Here is a 14,778-nt window from a genome sequence, read left to right as displayed (position 1 = left end):
AAATTTAACACTGTGTTTTCTACACATTATTTATTTCAGGTCCCGTGTTCTGGTTTCCGGTGCGCCTCCTACCAAACAAACCTCTTGAGTTGTCCCTGGTTTTCAGGGGTCATTTAAGTCTTTCCCCAATAAAGAATATTTGCTTAAAGATGTGTTTTGATTCTTATGTATTGGCATGGTGTGGCGACTAGAATAGATCTCAGGGCTTCCCAAAGATAGCCATAGTAAGGTGTAAGGCAGAGATTTCCCTCACTAACCTCTGACACACACCCAATCATTGGGCCGGAAATATGATTGAAATTATTTATCAGAAAAAAAGACAAACAATGGTTACCCTAGCAGGTGTCCTCAGGATGGGAAAGGGGAGGGTTAAAATCGTGAATAGCTCAACATGGCAATTCTAAGTGTTAATTGTCATTCTGTCTACAAAATGCAATGAAAAATACATTCACAAGGCTCGTTTTAATTAAAAGAAAATCCAATACATTGTTCTATCATCTGTTCAGAGAAAAGCAGTAAAGCATCACATTTGTAAAAGAATGTTTTGTGTTTTTAACGATTTGATGAACTTTCTTAAATATGCAGAACTGATCAATTGAAATCAAACCACCAAAATTTGTAAGCGAAATACTTTCTGCAAAGTTTTTAATGAGAATCTTAGCAGTCAATCAGAAAAGTGAAAACGTAGTATTTGGTTATATGAGCTATGCTAAGCTAAGTTAATCGGGTCTTTCAGGTGGTAAGGTTGTGCATCAAAGTCTTGCTGCTGTTCCTCGGTTGATCTGGTGTTGCCGTCCGGTTGTGGATCCACTCAAGATAGTTGGACACTCGGGTGTAGATGCCATAGTTCCCCGGTCGGGCGCAGCCCTTCCCCCAGCTGACGATCCCCAGCAGGAAAGTTGTCGTCTTATACTGGGTCACCAGGGGTCCACCGCTGTCACCTTTACACGAGTCCTGACGACCCTCAATATATCCGGCGCAAAACATGTTCTGAGTGAGCACTACGCCACTCTCATCGACACAGTCCTGCGTGCGGATTCGCGGCACCTTCAGGCGTCGAAGGATCTGTGCGGTAGGCCCATTTTCGCTCCGCCTCCCCCAGCCACTCACTGTGTGCAGCCGGATCATCCAGAGCACACGGGTGGATAGATTCCATGTAGGTAGGCAGACTGGGACAGCATACTGGGTATAGATGATGGGAGAAGCCAGGCGGAGGAGAGCGATATCATTGTCTGCAGTGCTTGATACGTAGTTTTCATGCATGATAATCTCAGCCACCTGGATGAGCTGCTCGGTGCCTTCATTCACCGTAATGTCATGCTCACCTGACAGAAAGAAATATAAGGCAGCTCAGATTTAATCCTTTGAGCACAATTCAAAGTTAAATTGAGATTAATTAACAGTGATTTGAAGTATGCTTGTGTATTTTCATTGTCTAATGAAAAGATTTATAGACAGGTAGCCTCCTATTTTTTTTAGGGTTGTCATCATTTTAAGAGGTTTAGACTCCTGTCACTCTCCTGTTCTGCTTCATAAGTCAGGCTTGCTTGAACAGACGGCATATTTAACTATGAGAGTCATACCTGCAATGACTTTCAGGAACTGGACCACGATGTCTTCCATGCAATGAGAAGCTGTGATGATCCATGTAGGTTTATAAATCACTCCTCCACAGAAACCTTTTCCTTTATACATCAGCAATACCTTCACACAACACAAGAGCACATTTTGTCTGAGCCTTCAAAAAGGATAAAACACACAAAACTAAATTAATATTTGTTGTTCAGAACCAAAAACTGGTTTCGATAGAATCTAAGAGATTAGATACCCTTTTATGTTAGTGGACTCTCTGCTACCCTGGACGCTTAGTTAATAAAAAATCAGACATATTTAAACCGATGAACTCTTCCTTTATCTTGGGCCTACCTGCCAGGGGCATTCACCTTTAGGACATACAGTTCCTCCAACGATTCGGAGATGCTCCTCCTTTTCTTCACCCCGCAGTATGGGGACCATGCCACATGCTATCGGCTCTGAAACAATAACAAATTATTCATTATTAATTTCATTTTGCAAATAATATCAAACTGCAGCTCTGGTTTAACTTTTACTAGTTAAAGGTTTTACTGGTGCACTAGAACTACTTAAGTGTTCTAAGCAATTGTTTATACACTGATGACACACACATGTGGTGGTGGGGAGGTTGGGGGTATAGAGGGCTGGTTTAAAGTAAAACAGGAATTTCATAACTGTTTAGTGCAGCAGGGAGTCCAAAGGTTGATTAGTGAGGCCTGTATGAACAGACAGGATTTTCCTGTAAATATATAAACTTCAGCGCTATGATGTTCGTCAAACTGAAATACCTGAACAAATATTTACACACACACACACACACACACACACACACACACACACACACACACACACACACACACACACACATTTTCTGCAGCCCTGAAAAATGTTAAAAAGTGATTGAAATTCTTTAATTCTTCAATCCTCTGATTGTTTACTAGAATCAAATGATTATTTTCCTTAATTAAAAAAATTTACATTTAAAGAATCATATACACACAGTTATGTAAAATATTGGTGTGATGGATAAACTAAGACAAAATAATTACCATTACCAGCATCTAAATGTTTTTACATATTCTAACCTATGTTTTTGTCTTTCATAGCAAATATGGGTTTTTAAAGAAAACTGTCATAAACTTTGTTATTGCAAATATGAAAACAATTGTGTTGAGAATCTACAAAACATTTTTCACATTTTGTTCTTTACAAATCACTGTCCAACCTTTTGCTATGCAACTCCGTCCATCAACATGGAGAAAGTAGCCGTCTGCACACGAGCAGTTCTGTTTTTTTTGGAACTCGTCTTCTTCACAGAAGTGCTCACATTCTCCGTTCTCCACCCAGCAGGTATCGATCTCAGCTTTCACCTCTAAAGAAATGTTCATAATTAAATTATGTAATTTGTTCATTTAATCACAAAAAAGTAAAAAGAAATTAAATTATACAAAAAGCAAATAACAGTTATTTCAATTACTTTTCAAGTAGTTTTTCATAAACTGGCGGGAGGAATAATTAATTTTGATAAAGTACATGTTAAATATTATATATAGCTTAAAAATAAGCCAAACACTTTGACTATTGTTTGATAACAATTTTGTAAGTCATATACTTAAATTTTATTCAGCATATGATTAAGTAAAATATTATAAATGATCATTTTTATTTATAATTATAATTATAAATAATATTGTAAAAATATTATTTTATATATAACTTTATAATAATAATAATAATTTAAATAATCACAGTTTTTCACCATCATGAATTGTGAATGTAATTTTAGTTTGCTGAGTTTATGAGATTTTGTGCCTTTATAATTGAGTGTTTCTTTTTCTGTCTAACAAAATAAAATTCCCTTCTGAAAACATAAACATGTTTTGCTGTTATTAACTGAGTGACGTTCATAGTTTAATTTTAATGAAGGCAAACTGCTAGCTAAGCTAATTTAAATAGAAAATACTTCACATTACAGCAGCCAAGTGATGTGAAAATGATCATATTCTTTGCTCACCAAGCTCACAGGTGACTCCATGGAACTCTGGCAGACAAAAGCAGATGTAGGATGAAGCATGAGTGGAGCAACTGCCTCCATTCTGACAGGGATTGGAAATACAGGGGTTTGGTACTATAAGACAACACAGAACACAATGATTTAACATGACTGTATCATATTACATGGTGTTATTGATGATCTCTATTTGGGAAAGCTGCTCTTAAAATCGACATTATAGTTTATATTTTACGTTAAATGTATTAAATCTAAACACAATTCACAAGTTGACTTGCTGGAGTTTCTGAAGGTGGACGTAAAATTGGTCTTCAAGATGTATGTGGTGCTGCGCTAAAAAAACATTTTATTCCAGCTACTTTTAACATGGGAAATTGCTTACCGTTGTATGTTTTCCAGAACTCATTCTGAGGAGACAACAATTACAGCAATGTGAAAAAAATAAACCAGCTATCAGACAGAAACATCGGGTCTCCAACAAAGATATGTAAAAGGCAGCAAATCTACAAGAAAAACACTTTAGCTGTGAATCCTGCAGATGTTTAGCTTCACATTAAGTTCTCTATAGCTTTGTTGTGTGTCATTTGCTTAGATTTGATCTGCATCTGCTTGCATCTGTGTTTTATCTTTGCGTAGTGCTTTAGTCTCTGCGTTATGTTTGTCTCTTCTTGGACAGCTTCTGTTTGTTTGTGGTAAGCCCGAATGTCTGTGTGGTTGTTTTGAATGTCTTTTAGCCTGTTTGTGATTATTTAGTGTTTTATAAGATTCCTTTGGCCCCTGACTTAAAATGTTCTTGGTTATCTGATTGGTTGCGGCCTACAGCTATTCACTAAAAAACGAAACTGCGATTTTAGGTTCAGATCAACTGCAAAGCTTTGACATGAACATAGTTTCTTAAGTATTTCTAGAAAATTTTACAAACTATAAATCACTGCCCCCTAACAGCCAATGGGATGGCTTCTTCCCTCAAGTTATAACTGAAAGCCAACATTAGTAAAAACATTAAGTTTTGTTTAAGTAAGTGAGAAATTGAATAATGCCCTCTCTATTCCTACAAATGACTATGATACGCTTGTCCTCAATTTCTAAGCATTGGCAGCATCCCAAGTATGTTGGAAAGTTAGTATAAAGCACATTTTCACCTCATGAGTTCATGTGGCCAAGTATTTGCCTCTGTTTGTGTTGCTAATTATGAATTGCTATCAATTTGCATGTTTACATGAATGATTGTCTTAAAACTAGTCAGTAATTTACTGAAATAACATGGCTTCAGTATTTAACAGCATTTAATTTAAGTATCAGTAATTTAAATCTATTCTTAGTTCACACATGACAAGTCCCAATACCATTTTTTTCCACCTGCTGTTTTCTCCTGTCATGTAAAACTCTTTTATAGAAAACATGTTCAGTGAAGTGAAAATTTAATTTGATTTTACCGTGAGCTCGGTGTGCTCAAACACCTCCCTGGCCTCCTCGTAGGTGCACTTCTCCTCTATACACTCCCTCCTCAGGTCTCCCATCTGCAGCTCCTCAAACCAGCCTGAGTTATACCTCCGAGTCCGAACTAGAACGCCATTGGCTCGATCTTTATCCAGAAAGACTGCCCAACATTTGAAGAAGGGGAGAGTTCATCAGAATAGTTCTGTCTCAATCAGAGTTGGTCATCCAATTCAATTCAGTTTTATTTATATAGCACCAAATCACAACAAGAGTTACCTGAAGGCGCTTTATATTGTAACGTAAATGTCCTACAAGACTGAAATCTCTACATGTCTATTGCATTGTTTTTAAATTTGATTCTGATCAAAGTTCATCTGAAGCCTTTGTAAAGTCACTGATCACGTATGTTATGTATAATTATTTTTACAATAAACTGCTTGGTTTCCATATCTCTGACATGTTTATTTATACGGGACAATGCATTTTAATTACCATGAGCACCTTAATAAACAAAGTAAATGTGACGTAACCATAAAGTCTAATTTGCATTTGTGGCTCTTTGCAAAATTGATGGTTTTCATAAATAATTATTTGAAAAACAAAAAACAAATCTATAGAAAACTGAACATAGATGAATAACATAAACAAAAATATACCGATATGACAAATAAATGTTAGACATTAAACATTAAATCATTTATAAAACCTAACACATTAGAAATTACTAAAACAAACCGTAGAGTAAAAATCTCAAACTTTACTGCAATAAAGTAAAGTGCTACATGTAAGAAATAAGAGGCAGCAAATGATGACGCTTTTCTTTAAAAAGGTTCACTGATTATTATCTTAGTTGTCAAATAATAATTTGTTAAAAACTGATTAAATAATCACTGTGGTTGTTTATTTTTACCCACATCCAGTCTCATAACGATAAATATTTGCAATTTTTTCATGATATTTTTGGTTTTCTGTGGTTTCCATTTTCTTTCTGTTTGTTTTTTAAATATAATTTTATTTACTTACTTACTCACTTATTTATGTATTGATTGGTTTATTGTACAGGTGACTTAAACTTTTTGCCTCCCCCCCTTTTGGGGTGGGGGGAGGGGCAGATGAAACCTTGTGTTTCTAAACACACTTGTTTTTAAGCATATACTGTCCACCTTACACTGCTTTAGAAGCTCCACCTTACAATCAGTGTTTTTATTTGACTCTGCTGTTCCATACTGTGCATCAGATGTCACTGTTAACATGTTAATATTAGCTCAAAATGATGGTCATTCTCGTCCCTCTCACGACAAAAACAGACCTATGATTAAGTGGTTTCACCTCCATGTCACTGCTTAATCCCTGAGCTAACTAATCAATCAATCAGTGATCGATACGCGTAAACGTGTTAGCTCACCTGAAGCCAGCTGGCAGCTGTGGAAGCTGAAGACGAAGATGATGAAGACTTTCAGCCACATAGTTGATTTCATCAGAAAGTTGCTGTGCTGTGTCTTTGTGGGGCTTCGGGTCCAAAGTCCGTCCCTCCTCCTGCTGGTGGTCACGTGATCAGTGGAGAAACCTGAATGATGAAACTCTGACCCAAAATCACTGAAAGTTTCTGCCTCCAGATTCCTGATTATCACTGTTTCATTGGTGAATTGGAGAAATTACGCAAACGCAGAGTTTCTTTTGTGTATTTCTGATATTTCTGACGTAGACTTCAAACACCAAGCAGTCAAGCAGCCTACACGAGTTCAATATTATTCTATTTATTATAACGTGAGGCTGTGTATGTATGTATTATACTTACACATTGTTTTGTCTTGTGTTTAGAAGGTTATTAGACTAAAATCATTCAGTCAAAAGAAGGATTTGACTGACTTGGCTTAATTTGTTAAACTCAACAATAAACAGATATTTGCAGCCAATATTCCACAGTCAGTGTAAACAGAAAGTAACCACTGTTTCAGTTCTAAGATTTTATTTATCAGAACGTAGTGAAAAGTAGACCTTTGCAGGTCTTAGAATTAGATAAATACAACAAAACAAATTACAATGTCATTGTATATTCAACAAGTATTAAGACAAAATGCAGAAGCAGTGCGTGAAAAACTAAGTACACTATTACTTCTTGTATAGGAATTACGAAAGTAAGTAGAAATTAGGTGCTCATAATCAAATGCACTTGATTATTAATTATTATTATTAACCCTCACATGGCAGCACATGTTTGGATTCACAAAGTTTCACATGAACATACTACAACACTTCTGGAACAGTGGTTCATTTGTTTGTACACACGGTCTGAGGCAATTTCAAATTTGTTTATAAAGAACAAACAAATTCACGTAAGAAAATATTGATAAATCACTGATTTGTGTGCATGAAGGACCCACTGTTACTAAATGAGGCCTACTGGTCCTACGAACAGAAGCACATCTACAACAAAATGGCTGAAAAGTGAGTGAGGGGCATGAAAAGAAACGAAAAACACTGAACTTCATCTTTATTGTCAAAAAACAACATTTCAACATGTCGAGTGAACTGATGTCTTTGCATCTTTTAGATTAAACTGATTGTTGGTTGATGGTTTACATTTACCATCACTATAGAAAACTTCAAAGTTTCTAGCAGATTAATTTATATCTAAAAATACAGGCCATTAATTTACTTGAAAAACAAATAATTTTTTAGTTTGTTGATTTTGGATTTTTCTCAGGACCAATTTTATTGTGATGAAATTCCTCCAGCTGACAGTCAAAAATTCTTTTTTTGTTCAAAAAGCTTCTGAAACTACATCTCTGGCATTTTTTAGGTACATGAAGGTGTGGAAGTTAAAGCTATTTGAGCACAGCATCAGAAAATGAATATTATTTTTATACATTTGTGGCTCCTTCACAGTGATTACTGATCTAATGTTTCTAACACTGGATTCTTACTCTCTTTAACTCTTGAACTGCGTTGACACAGTGACTAAAACCAATTTTAGCCAGTTGCCATGATATTCTCAATCCAGTCCAGGAAGTTTGTGACCTTCGTGTAGACGCCGTACATGTTTTCTTGGCCGCAGCCTTTCCCCCAGCTCACCACACCTGTAAGGAACCAGGTTTTCTTGTAGCGTGTCACCAGTGGGCCCCCGCTGTCACCCTTGCAAGCATCCTGGCCACCACGCTTGAAGCCAGCACATATCATGTTCTTGGTGATGTTGAGCCCGGTGTGGAGGCGGCACTCCTGCACCGGGACCCTCGGCAGCTGCAGACGCTGCAGGTATCTTGAGGTAGAGCCAAACTCTGCCAGACGACCCCAACCAGACACAGTCGAGTGGCGGATGCTTGCCAGCGTCCGGGTGAAGGTGCTATTGCGGGCAGGAAGGCAGATGGGCACGACGTGGCGGCCCAGTTTTACTGGGCGGTGAAGTTTCAACAAAGCCAGGTCGCTGTCGGAGCTAGTCACGTTGTAGTCTTCATGGCACACAACTTTGAGCACCCGCCGCCACTGTTCTGTTTTTTCCTCTTCCCTTATGTCATGCTCACCTTGAAAGCGACATTACTTTTAAATGCTACATTGAATTTGGAGCCAGAAGAAAAGTGAGCAAACTGAAAAAAAAACTTGAACGACAATTAAGTTGACCTAACATACATAACATACAGTTGACTCACAATATCCACTATGTTAGCAAAACCCATATACTGTTAGATACATTTTCAGAAGCTAGAAAATGACACCTTTCAAATTAAATCAAATATTTTACATTGCATACAATGCTTCAAACAGACAAAACAGCCTATAAAGAGGTATGGACATTAAATAAAATGCTATCTGTAACCCTAAAATGAGTCAACATTGACCTGGTGAATGTTATGTGATTGAAGGAAGTAAGAGAGGCCAGACTAGAAGCCAGAATTTGAAGTTACCATTTTTCTAATTGTCTTACCAACAACGATGTGGAGCACGGTGCTAGGTTTTTGATAAACACAGTGAGCTGCAGTTAAAAGCCATCGATCCGACAAGACGATGGCACCGCAGAAGAATTGGTTATTTTCAGCCAGAAGAGCCTGAAAAAAGAGATAAAATACATACAAATCTGGATTCATCTCCCTGTTTACACTGATTTTCAGTTCAGTCCTTGTGTAATTTGGCATATACTGACAGGCACCCTTCCACTGAGACCATTTCTGATGAAGCTTCAGTGATCATCTCCTGTGTCAGCTCTTTTTTTTAATTTTCCTATTTCTTAAGTTTTAGGGATATGATACCCTTCATCAGCTGTAGATTTTTTTATTTATTTATTTATTTTTTTGCCTTCCACTTCCCCTTCTGGCCATTATTTGTCGATTATCCTCAAATTTGTTTGATGCGCTGCACAGCATGCTGAAGTATGTCAAATCTTTTGGCTAATAGCTATTTGCTAGTGGAAAAATACTATTTCATGCCAATCAAACTGGGTTATTTTGTGACCACTTTTATGACAGTGTTGTTTCTACAAAACTTTTGCACAATACTATATGTGTCTCTTTATGTATTCTAGTGGAAGATTGTGTATCTTAGCTCATTTTACTGGAGATGGGGCTCTATTCAAAGACTTACCTGCCACGGACAATGTCCTTTGGGACACATTATCCCATTAACAACCCTGGGGGCAAAATGTACCTGAGGCCTTCCGCAGACCACAGCATCTGGACCAGACAGTTAAGAAAGAAACCAAAAGTCAGCCTTTTGCTTCTGACACCCTGAATGATGCTCAAAGACACACAGGAATTAAAATCAGTCCAAACTTGTGATATCTAAGAAACTTAAAAGCAGTTTTTTGGGTGTAAATATCTGCTAAGAGGTTAATATACCATTCCCGAACCCTCTGTGAATGGCCCTTATGGCCATTGATCAATGGTCTTTCATCAATGGGCTGTGATCAGTGGTTATTGATCAATAGTAATGACAATTTGCATATTAATGGTCAAGGAACTGACCTCACAGCCCATTGTTCATTCAGTGCTAGTTTCAGTCATTGTGCAAATGTACTGTTTATAAGATTGGGGAAACCTGCAGTCAGGTGAGATTGAAGAAGTTACTTGAATGAGTGACGAAACGTTTCTCCCACTGAAAATGTTACGTCCAGATGAACAGAATCAACTGTTTGGGATTTCATTACCTGGATGATTGAGCATGCATCAAGACTAGGTCAAGATGTTGTAGGTAAAGGTGTTGCTTAGCACGTGAAACAAATCAATCAAATCAAGGTGCTGTGATGTCCCTGCTCACAGGTAACCTGTACAAATCTAAGAATGTTTTTTTTTTTTACTGTCTTCAATCAAGGGCGACTTTAAATTCATCCATGAGCATAAAGCAAGCCGATTAGAACTTGTAAAGCCTGTATTTTTAAAGTATTTGTGTTGGGTCTGCGCTTCCACAGGCCCTGCTAGTTTAGAGACTTATTCTCGTTAACGGCTCTGGGAGCTGAACGCTCCTCACCTGTTCCCTAACCAGCGTCAACCAACCAGTCTTCCTCGCAGCCTTTTATTTCCCCGACACACAGTTTACACAACAGTCACAGTACACACAAGCACCTCCCATTGTAAAACCACCCTATGGTTCTAAAAGATAAGACACTGTGTGTGTGTGTGTGTGTGTGTGTGTGTGTGTGTGTGTGTGTGTGTGTGTGTGTGTGTGTGTGTGTGTGTGTGTGTGTGTGTGGCTGGAGAGGTGGTCAGAGACACAGGAATGTCTTTGATTCCATAGTTTGAACTAAGACCTACAAATTTAAGTAACACAATGACAACATTTAACAATTTGACTCCAACAATTTGTACATGTGATTTGCACTGTACTTCATAAGTGTGTTACTGGCTCAGACCTTCAGGCATGCAGGTACTGTTGTCCAGTTCAAGTCTGTATCCCGGAGCACAAAAGCATATGGGAGAGCCATCCTGAAGCTCTCTACAGAAATGTTCACATCCTCCATTTCTGTAGCGACAGCTGGGGGTGTTTGAACGCACTGCAAGGGAACAATGATAACACTGACTTCCTCTGCACCAATTGAAAACATCAACAGACTTTTTGGACTTCCAACCTTTTTCGCAGTTGTATCCATGGAAACCTGGTGGACATTTGCAGATATAGGTGTCGATGTTTCGAGTGCACGTCGCTCTATTCTTACAGGGAGAGGACAAACATTTGTCCACAGCTGCAAACAGGAAGTAGCAAAGATTTTTATCAAGCATTTCAACAAATGTTTGGAAAACTGAGCAATGTCTTGGTTACAAGTGCGTAAAGAATTCTAGCACTACTTTATTTGCAATGTGTTTATAATGTTCGAAATGTCAAAGCTCAGACTGAGTACCTGTGTATGTCCTCCAGAAGTTCTCCTGAGTAGACAGAGGACCCAAATTCAGTAATAGTTAACAAAACAAATATAAATAAAATAAAAACCATCAAATTCTGTCTTTCAACTACCACCAGCACCATCCATTCTTATGTCACTACCTTGACTTCAGTAATAAAATTTGGTACCAAGTGTTGTGGCATTTTCAATGCTTTTGTTGGTATCTTGAAACTGACCAGCTGTTGTGGGTGGGCAAAAATCTCCCTGGCCTCCTCATAGGAACATTTCTCCTCGATGCACTCACGCTCCAGATTGCCTGTCTTGATTTCCTCCAGGAAAAAGTTTGCTCGACGAGTTCGATGGAGGAAACCGCTGGCCTCAGACTTTTCCAAACCCACGCCTTTGTGTAGAAATTAAACAGAACGACACATGTCAAACTCCAGTTGTGTAGACATAAGAGACATTAATAATGGTGTTTGCATAAGTTTCCTGTATGTTTACTGATATAGTTATTCAGGGTAATCCTGTATTTTTCTGTGATGAAAATCAGTCTCAATTCCATATTAACTTTTAAATCAGCATGAATAATGTATTTGTTTTTGCTTTGGAACAGTTTAGCTGGGGTGGATACTGATAGACTTAGATAAGTAAAACAGTGAGTAAGTACTATTAGTTCTGGTTATAAAAAAAAAGATGAGAAAAATAAAATAACAAATTGCTTAACCATTTCACTCAAATAATTATTTAAAAAACATCTTTATAGATAAAAAAAAAATGAAAAGGAAGACATTAAAGATTTTATTTTCAAATATTTTGCTAAATTATTTTTCATTAAACTATATTTTTAAGTTAATAAGAATAATAAAATACACACATAATGTGCTTTTTACACATAATTACACAGTTAATAGTGGTATACAGTTGAAAGATGTTTGCATTTTATTCTTGTTAATTTGACTGTTAGCATGACTTGGGACCGAATTAATATTGTTTTGCTATTTAAATGCAAACCAGGTTTAAAAAAGATAATATATTTTACATTTTATCTACAGCATAAGTTTTATCACAAAAAACATTGCTGTTAATATAATATTGGCAAACAGGAAAAGCCAACACATTTAGAGACTTTTTATGTGTTTTTCCCTTGTTTGTTTTGTAACTGATTTGACTTCTGTAAACTGTCACAAATGTCCTCATATTTCTATATTTATAATGCTTTGTTTGCATAGTTAAACACTTCTTAAAATGTTGTAAAATATAATCTTTCATCATTTTACTTTTATGCGTTGTACTTTTATTCTTTTTTTTTTAAATTTTTTAATTTTTAATCATAGTCATTTTTTAGGTAATATAAATATATATTATACAATATTTTGGCAGTTGGTCTTTGGCTATAATAATACCAATATCACTGTTTCACCTGCTACAACAAAAGACTTAAGACCTAAATGTACATGAATACATGGCTGAATAAATATAAATAAATAATGTTCATGTTTTATGTTATTTATTCTGAGCTAGAAATTAGTTTCATTCCTGTTTTTTCTAACTGTTTTTTCTTTTTTGTGAAAGAATAATATGCCCTCTCATATTTGAATGAAATAAAATAATCTTGAGTCTAAGTTTATTCAGTGTTCAGATTTATCTTCCTGAAATTTATCTGTAGTGTTTATCGCTTCCCAGTTCATTACAAACCAACATGCTAGCATGACTTTAGCCTCCCGATGTTGTGGAGAGCTGCTCAGAGCTGTGGATGCCTGTGTGCCATCCCTAACAGGTGGAAACAAGTACAGAAAAAGACAAAGAAAATTTCCAAGATAGAGAAGACATAAAACTGACCTTCAGGGATCCCAGTGCATGATGGGATAGAAGCGATGATGAGCAGTAGTAAGACGAAGAGATGCTTCGTGTCTCTGCTAATGGACTCCATGTTTGTTCTAAACTTATCAAAGGATCAAAGGTTGAGAACAAACAAACTACAAACCAGCCCCCCGCTAAACCCCCAACAGTACAGCAGCAGGCTTTCCCTATCAGGCTGATGAATGTGTTTTCCTCACAGTTTAATAACAGGTAAATAACAATAAAGAGGAGGTTTAAACTACTGACTTTACAGATTCTGACTAGGTGATAAACTCATGACTTCTAAATGTACTGCAACTCCAAGTCTGGGGCACACTTTAAACATACCATGATATTTATCACTGATTGGTTGGTGAAGTTGTGAAATGAAGACATGGCGTTAACCAATGAGCACTCCCTGGTTAATCCTCCTTTCAGACTTTTAGCAAGACCAGAATTCACAAACTGATTTCCTGCAGATTTTATAGGATTGAAATTCCTTTTGGAACCAACTCACCAAAATGGAGTTCAGACTTTTCAGATAATCTGTTAGTATTATTGATTATTGATTAGATCATTTTATTAAAATGGGGTGGCTGTAGCACAGAGGGTAGAGTCGATCATCAGCAGGTTGGTGGTTCGATCTCTGGCTGCTCCAGTCTGCCAATAGCCTGTGTCAAGATGCTAAGCCAGAGTTCTCCCTGATGCATCCATTGGAGTATGAATGTTAGAAAGCACTTATGGTGACTCATGATAGATGAACGTAGTTGTATGTTCAGTGTCAACAATACAAGTTGTATAAAGTGCTTTGAGTGCACTGTAGAGTAGGTACAGCCATTTACAAAAAGGCCGGAGGTTCAGTTCAGAAATGCTGAGATGAAGCTTAGCAGACAGCTAACCACCATTAGCCTGATATCTCGGACTAATACAAACTCTGAGCCTCAATACAATTTAAACAGGTCAGTTATTAGAAAATTCAACCGCATCCACCTGTTAGGAAGGGACGAATTAGCTATCCGGTTGTTCAGTCTGACGTCACTAGCCGTGTCTGGGTCTAAACTCCGCTGCAGGTCCATATATCAAACGATCACTATGGCATTACTGAGAGTTGAAAAACTGTCTAAAGTCTTTCATCTTTAATAAAATGATCAGTGTTCTGCTCTACCAGGTGTAACAATTGAGTTTAACATCCAGGCATCCATGAAAACGGAATTTATGACATTTAACGGAGTTAGAAGTTAGCAGGGAGTTAGCTCGCTAGCTTCTATCTAAATACAATATAGCATGTCCTGACTGCAGGGTTTTGGAAACAAATTAAAACGTACAGCTCTGTTATCACTTCCAGCATAAATGAAGACAGAAAACTAAACAGCAGTGACGTTTGTAGGGTTACTGAAGTTGGGCTAGCTGGTATATAATGATGTGCTACGTGACCGCTAGCAACACAGCTATGTTAGCATAATATAAACAAGCTAACTTTTTTCCCACTCGATAAAAGTTAACGTGAGTGTTCTCGGTGGTCAGGAACAAATGTAATCGCATGGCAGGATGCTGTAAAAGGACCAAACTTCAGCCAGGAGAACAACTGAGATAATCCATCCTCAAT

General features: G+C 37.2%; 1 protein-coding gene across 1 annotated transcript; it reads right to left on the bottom strand.

The window, feature by feature from the left end:
• Positions 1–462: 462 nt before the first annotated feature.
• LOC309700554 (uncharacterized protein) lies at positions 463–14,777 on the bottom strand. The gene is made up of 17 exons (XM_082524153.1): positions 14,163–14,777; positions 13,173–13,270; positions 11,570–11,733; positions 11,352–11,376; positions 11,082–11,195; positions 10,866–11,006; positions 9,602–9,690; positions 8,949–9,069; positions 8,005–8,547; positions 6,432–6,656; positions 5,023–5,186; positions 3,969–3,993; positions 3,590–3,703; positions 2,801–2,947; positions 1,927–2,033; positions 1,584–1,704; positions 463–1,325 (listed from the first exon to the last, which is right to left on the bottom strand). Exons 1-17 carry the CDS (start codon positions 14,246–14,248, stop codon positions 733–735), a joined length of 2,877 nt encoding a protein of 958 aa, XP_082380279.1. The 5' UTR covers positions 14,249–14,777; the 3' UTR covers positions 463–732.
• Between the last annotated feature and the right edge of the window lies 1 nt (position 14,778).

Source organism: Aulonocara stuartgranti (assembly GCF_965226115.1).
Source record: "Aulonocara stuartgranti genome assembly, chromosome: 23".
Classification (NCBI taxonomy): domain Eukaryota; kingdom Metazoa; phylum Chordata; class Actinopteri; order Cichliformes; family Cichlidae; genus Aulonocara; species Aulonocara stuartgranti.
The sequence above is the reverse complement of the archived record's forward strand: the minus strand, read 5'-3'. Positions and strand labels throughout refer to the sequence as shown.